The 6,569-nt window shown below is 43.8% G+C and overlaps 1 protein-coding gene across 1 annotated transcript; it reads right to left on the bottom strand.

Annotated features, from left to right (window-relative positions):
• Positions 1–1,456: 1,456 nt before the first annotated feature.
• On the bottom strand, positions 1,457–5,730 carry LOC113903650 (ankyrin repeat domain-containing protein 26-like). The gene is made up of 3 exons (XM_027560132.1): positions 5,002–5,730; positions 2,126–2,240; positions 1,457–1,962 (listed from the first exon to the last, which is right to left on the bottom strand). Exons 1-3 carry the CDS (start codon positions 5,232–5,234, stop codon positions 1,783–1,785), a joined length of 528 nt encoding a protein of 175 aa, XP_027415933.1. The 5' UTR covers positions 5,235–5,730; the 3' UTR covers positions 1,457–1,782.
• Between the last annotated feature and the right edge of the window lie 839 nt (positions 5,731–6,569).

The raw sequence follows: 6,569 nt of genomic DNA, 5'->3' as shown, positions 1-6,569 counted from the left end.
GCACCTTACCGAAATATATAAACTGAAGGGGAAAAAAAAAAACCAAAACCCAAAACCTTGGGACTTCTGTGGTGGTTCAGTGGCTGGGTCTCAGTGCTCACAGTGCAGGGGGTCTGGGTTCAATCCCTGGTCAGGGAACTAGATCCTGCATACTGAAACTAAGACCCAGCACAGCCTAATAAATATTAAAAAAAACACCTCTTCTTGGCATACCCCAACTGCCAAAATTCCAACTTGATCTGCATTTTTCACCTGCTCGCTCCTTTGCCTTTCCTTTTAGCCTCTGAAGCCTTGGGCAATGAGAGAGAAATCATTTTTATATAAATCATTTTTTCGTAAAATTGGAATGTGTTAGCAGCAGCAAGATTTCTATTATGTTGTCAAATGCTTGTTTGAGTTTTAAGACAAAGTCTATTTCCAAGGCAAATTTTGCTTTACTGTGTTATTTTAGACTAATTAGAAAAAAAAAATTTTTTTTTCAGTAAGGGAAAAATACTTGGAAAAAGTTTTACCTTTAACAAGTGCAGTGTTATCACAAATATCTGCCATCAACACAAAAAAGAATGCTCTACTCCCTAATGCTTCTTGAGCAATATCATGATTTAAAGTGATATCTTAGACAATCAAGTGCTTTCAAAATATTTTCACTCAGGGAAGGCTGGAGCTTCCAAACAAGGAAAACTGAGCCCACCTGTGAGAGTTGGGGAGCTCTCTCTGCAGCTCCTGGCCGAGCTGCAGCCACAGGAGAAAGAGCAGGAGGGGCAGCTTCACCATCATCAGCTGCCCACACTCAGCTGCAGCCCCGCTGAGCGCCCCCCAGGGCTGAGCGTGGGAGACCCACTTGTACCTGGAGAACCAAGTGGTCACCAGCACAAGTGAACACCCTTGCTGGGTGTCAAACGTGACCTGACCCACGTGACCAGATCTCAGAACCGGGGTCCTGGAGGGCTCAGGGCTCCAGGCCTGCTGCCTCCCCAGCCCACTTGCACCCCCCAGCTCCCCCTGCTGGGCACTGGTTCTCCTTCCTCCTACCCCCATCCCTCCTCCAGCAGCTGAGCCCATTCCCTGAGCCGCTGGAAGCAGCTACCCATCACATTACTTCACTCCCCCCAAGCCTTCATTTTTTGTAGGACTGAGCGCCGAAGAATTGATGCTTTTGAACTGTGGTGTTGGAGAAGACTCTTGAGAGTCCCTTGGACTGCAAGGAGATCCAACCAGTCCATTCTGAAGGAGATCAGCCCTGGGATTTCTTTAGAAGGAATGATGCTAAAGCTGAAACTCCAGTACTTTGGCCACCTCATGCGAAGAGTTGACTCATTGGAAAAGACTCTGATGCTGGGAGAGATTGGGGGCAGGAGGAGAAGGGGACGACAGAGGATGAGATGGCTGGATGGCATCACTGACTCGATGGACGTGAGTCTGAGTGAACTCCGGGAGTTGGTGATGGACAGGGAGGCCTGGCGTGCTGCGATTCATGGGGTCGCAAAGAGTCGGACACAACTGAGCAACTGATCTGATCTGATGTGAGCCTATCACCCACTCCTGAGCACGTTCTAGTGGGAAAATCTTCCTTCTGGGGTAGAAGGGTGGCTGAGGGAGCTTTGCCCTTTCTGTGGGCTCTGATATTTTCCACCCACCTGCTGGCGTGACTTTGGAGTTGTTTCCATGGTAACAGGGCCTGCTGGACACTACTCAGTCTACCTATTTACATACTGTTATCAATAAAACACTTCTCGTTTAGAAAAATGGTTTGCAAATATTTTGTGAATAAAGTTAGTTGAGCTATACCTCGTTCCTGGCTTCTATATTGGCGTTATAGGAAAGCAGCTTTGCCGCGAGTGATACATTCTGGCAAAAGACAGCATAGTGGAGAGCGGTGTTGCCATTGACATCCGTGACATTTGGGTCGGCACCATGCTCCAGCAGAAGAGCCTCACACTCCTCTTCTTGACATTCTATGGCCTGTCAGTGTTGTGCCAAGAAACAAGAGTGTGAATTCTAGGAATTCAAAGTAAATAGTCCACAAGCTTCACCAGTTCCCTATATTTCAATGAGATACATTCATCTTTAGTCTCAGTAGTTAAATCACATCCATCTCATGTGGACACGGCTCGCTGCCCCATACCTTCATCAGCGCGGTCTTGTTTTCACTGTCACCGAGGTTAAGCTGGCATTTTCTCTCCAGGAGGAGAGCTACCACCTCTGAATGGCCATTGGCACAGGCCAAGTGGAGCGCAGTCCTATGAAAGCAAGACAAGTTTTTAGGAAACTGTAGTGTAACTGTTTCAAAACAAATAACTGTTTGTGTGATTGAAAACACTCAATAGCATGGTACTCCTATCCCTCTGAAACAAATATTTCATTTTCTTCTGGAGAAAGAGCAGCATATATTAGTTTAGCTCCTCTTACACAGTAAAGAAAGTACAGTCTACCTGAATAGAATGCGTGAGACCTTGAGATTCAGCTCAACTTGGGTTTAAATTTGACTTTGTCACTTATTAGCCGTCACTCACCCTCTCTGTACCTCAATTTCCTCACCAACAAAATGGAGAGAGAGTACTAGTTATCTCACAGGACACTGATGCGATGCTTAAATGAGATCCACGCACAGGGTTTAGAACCATCCCTTGCACAGATAACAGCTAGTGATTGTTAGATTGTATTATCATATTTACTACTATTACTACTATCTTACAAGGACAACATCTGAATGAAGTCAAAGGATATGACACCTACTTTGCAGATATGTTTTGAAGATTAGAGACAACACTGTACTTCGATGATTCTAATGTGCTCATTTTCTCACATTTTAACGTCTCTGACATTGGAATATAATTTATAATTCATAGTCTTTACAACTATAAACTGTAGCATTTTTGTTTGTTCATGTCTCTTTTTTCCTGTTGGTTAATTCCCGTGAGGTGTTTCCATCTAAGCTTGCTTTAGAGATGACGTGTGTTATATATTATTATATCATACAGGTGCACCACACAGTGACCCACAGCTGTTACAGGTTACACTGCATTTAAGGGACTATAACATCTTAGCTATATTCACCATGTTGTACAATATGTCGTTGTAGCTTGCAGGACTTTAGTTCCCTCACCAGAGATCGAACCCTGGGCCCAGAGCAGTGAGTCTTAACCACTGGACGGCCAGGAAATTCCCAAGATTCCCTCGACTTCTGAAAAGACTGAAAGTGTCACAGGATACCAATCCTCACAAAAAATTCTAAATTAAATTGAAAATGACAAATTATTTTTATCTGTGCCACATTCCTATTAGTGCCAGAAAGACAAGTCCTGTCTGCTCATCCAACTTCCCTACACACAGCTTGATCTACAGAGATTTTTAAATTTGGGGGGTTGCTAAATCAACTTTCAGATTTCTTTTCTTCTTTTTATTTGGGGGTGGGGTGGGGAGGTGAAACCCAGGAAACTCCAGAATTCTTGCCTTTGAAATCATTCTTAGAAAGGTCTCTGGGGTGGGATATACGTATACTTACAACTGATTCATGATGTTGTACAGCAGAAACCAACACAACATTGTAAAGCAGTTACCATCTAATTAAAAAATATTAAGGTTAATAAACAGTAGAACTAGAAAAAAAAGGTCTTTGTCGGCACACAAAAAATGTATAGATAGGAATTTCAGTTTTCTTCTGGTACTTTTCTCACCCTGTGTATTTAAAATTTTTGATCCATACTCCATCTGAAACTTTTGGTGAGATAAAAATCTAGTTACTTTTCTCTAAATAGTTACCAGGTTATTTCTCCCACATCTACACATAATTTATCTTTCCTAATAGAAAATGCCACCCAGCAAATGTTGATACCTAAAAGGGCAAATCTTTGCCTACTACACAAAACTTTTAATTTCACCACAACTAAAGACAGCATGTGTAACCCCAAATCTTTAAAACCACAATGTGTTTATTGGTTTAAATATGGAAAGACCATAGATCCTAAGAAAATGTCCTCCTGTTCAAGGACACAGCCAGCTTCCTACTTCAAAGCTGTCTTTTAAGGTCCTTCAGCAAAGAACATATACACATAAGTGTACACTGATATAAAAGTGTAGCTGAAGAATTTTTAACCCAGAAGTTGGCCTGTCATGAGGATTATTTTTCTCACTATATAGTTTTTTGTTGAATTGTAGCTGAAGAATTTTTAACCCAGAAGTTGGCCTGTCATGAGGATTATTTTTTCTCACTATGCAGTTTTTTGTAATATATAACATTATGGTATAAAAATGTGTACATTAAAGATAAGATGCCGACAACATCAAAAATCTGTCCACTGCCAATATCCACAATGGACGATCCAAGGGAAGAAGAGTTTTCATAAATCACGTGAGAAAAACAATGTGAGAGCCAGGGAGTTCCAGAAGATTTCTTGAGGGCTGTAGAACTTGAGAGCTCTTTCTGCTGCTTCTGCTGCTAAGTTGCTTCAGTCGTGTCCAACTCTATGTGACCCCATAGACGCAGCCCACCAGGCTCCACCATCCCTGGGATTCTCCAGGCAAGAACACTGGAGTGGGTTGCCATTTCCTCCTCCAATGCATGAAAGTGAAAAGTGAAAGTGAAGTCGCTCAGTCGTGTCCGACTCTTAGCGACCCCATGGACTGCAGCTTACCAGGCTCCTCCGTCCATGGGATTTTCCAGGCAAGAGTACTGGAGTGGGGTGCCATTGCCTTCTCCTACTCATGAGTAGATCATGTTAATGCATGCATAACAACAAATGAAGAGGAGGAGAAGGAAGAAGGGAAAAAAAAGATGCTATTCATGTTTTATTTCAGTTCTGTGATTACTGTCATTCAGTTAAATCACTTTAAAACGACCAGTAAAGTGCTCTTTAAGGGGGATTATAAGTGGGTCTGAAAGCAGCTAAGGCTTTTGCAGCCTATCAAGTCTGTGGGGCGCTGGATCCCACAAAGGTGTCTGCGAGCCTTGGAGGGGAAACTCACAGGAGGGAGCCCTGCCAGGCCCTTCCTCCCACTTACCTGTTCTTCTTGTCCTTGTCATTCAGGCCATTCTTTCTGAGCAACAGAACCAGCTGCACTTTGGCTACGTTGCCTACGCTGGCAGCTTTGTGGATCTTTGTGAGGTCCCTGTCTCGGGTGTGGTACCCGGGCTGGAAGCTGGTTCTACGATGACCTCTGTCTCTCCCCAGGCTGATGGAGGAGTCTAAGGGCGACTCGCCCTTCTCACTCCTGTAGCCAAAAATCTTCTTCATCGCAGAGCCTATGGGCTCCAAACACACCTCACCTCCCCCTCGGCTCTTCACAGTCCCCTAAACCCAACACAAGCACTACAGGGAAGCCTGTAAGCTTAATGGTTTGCTTAACGGTTTGCTTAAGGTAAGCTCAACAGTTTGGAATCTTTCATCCCAGAATGATCGTTGCTAAGCGACACCTCTAAACACATTGCCCATGTGCCAGAATGCCCAGTGTGCATGTGCAAGAACTGGAAGTGCATTTTTCAAAAGAAGCAAACAATATCAATAAACCCTTACCTAAGGGAAGAAGGAGAGGAAACTGAAATAACCACAGAAAGGAAAGCGACATTACAACAGATACCTCAGAAGTAAAGAAGCATAATCATAAGGGGCCGTTATTACTCATGAACAATTACAAATTGGAAAACCTAGAAGAAATAGATAAATTCTGAGAAACATACACCCTGTCAAGACTAAAACAAGAAAAAATAGAAAAACTCAACACTCCAGTAACAAATAAGGAGATTCAAATATTAATTAAAAAAAAAAAACACAAAAACCTCCCAAAAGCTAAAAGCTTAGGACCAAATGGATTCAGAGCTCAGTTCTACCAACATTCAAGTAAGAATTAAAAGTAAGAATATGCAGAAAAAACACTTGACAAAATTCAAAACCCACTCATGATAAAGGCAACTTGTGTCCTCTTCGTGACTGGTGCTTTTCTGTACCAACCCTGGTTTTGTTTTGTGTTGTTTTTCTCTTCTTTCAATTTTCAGAGCTTCCCTCAATTACCCAGTCAGTTGGTGGGTCAGTCATAGGCCTGCCTGAGGTGGCTCGGCCAGGGCTGGTGCACACAGGCGGCCCCTGTGGTGAGAGCCCAGCGAGCCCTGCCCCCACCGTCCTGGGCTGTGTGCTTCCCAGGAGGCCACCCTCCCGGTCTCCCCCATGGGCTTCACCTGCTTCCCCGGCCAGCCCACAGCATCCCTCTCTCCAGCTTTCTAATCTGCCTGCTGGTCCTTCCCACCAACTCAGGCCACATGATTGAAACATGTGCTTTGATGCTCCAGGAATGTGTGTGGCACCCTGGGGCCAAATGCCTGGGGTTTTGAAGAACATTCTGCTTCTCAGTAGTTCTGCTCATTCAGTGAAGGCCATCACAGAACACATAACCAAAATATTTTTGTTGGTTTTTTTTTTTTTTTTTTTTGCTTGTTTAATGTTTTGGCTGTCCCTCTCAGCATGCTGAGATATTAGTTCCCTGACTGGGGATTGAAACTTTGCCCCCAGCATTGGCAATGCAGAGTCCTAACCACTGCACCACCAGGGAGATCCTAAACCGACGTATTCTTAACT

This window comes from Bos indicus x Bos taurus, chromosome 13, assembly GCF_003369695.1.
Source record: "Bos indicus x Bos taurus breed Angus x Brahman F1 hybrid chromosome 13, Bos_hybrid_MaternalHap_v2.0, whole genome shotgun sequence".
NCBI lineage: Eukaryota > Metazoa > Chordata > Mammalia > Artiodactyla > Bovidae > Bos > Bos indicus x Bos taurus.
Note: the sequence above shows the minus strand (reverse complement) of the source record. Positions and strands in the feature narration are given on the sequence as shown.

Bases quoted from the DNA above. Each gene is read 5' to 3' on its own strand.
- LOC113903650 (XM_027560132.1), bottom strand. From the start codon at position 5,234: ATGAAGAAGATTTTTGGCTACAGGAGTGAGAAGGGCGAGTCGCCCTTA. The intron at 2,241-5,001 runs GTAAGTGGGAGG...TTGCTTTCATAG, and splicing joins GACAAGGACAAGAAGAACAG to GACTGCGCTCCACTTGGCCT. The intron at 1,963-2,125 runs GTATGGGGCAGC...CAACACTGACAG, and splicing joins ACAAGACCGCGCTGATGAAG to GCCATAGAATGTCAAGAAGA.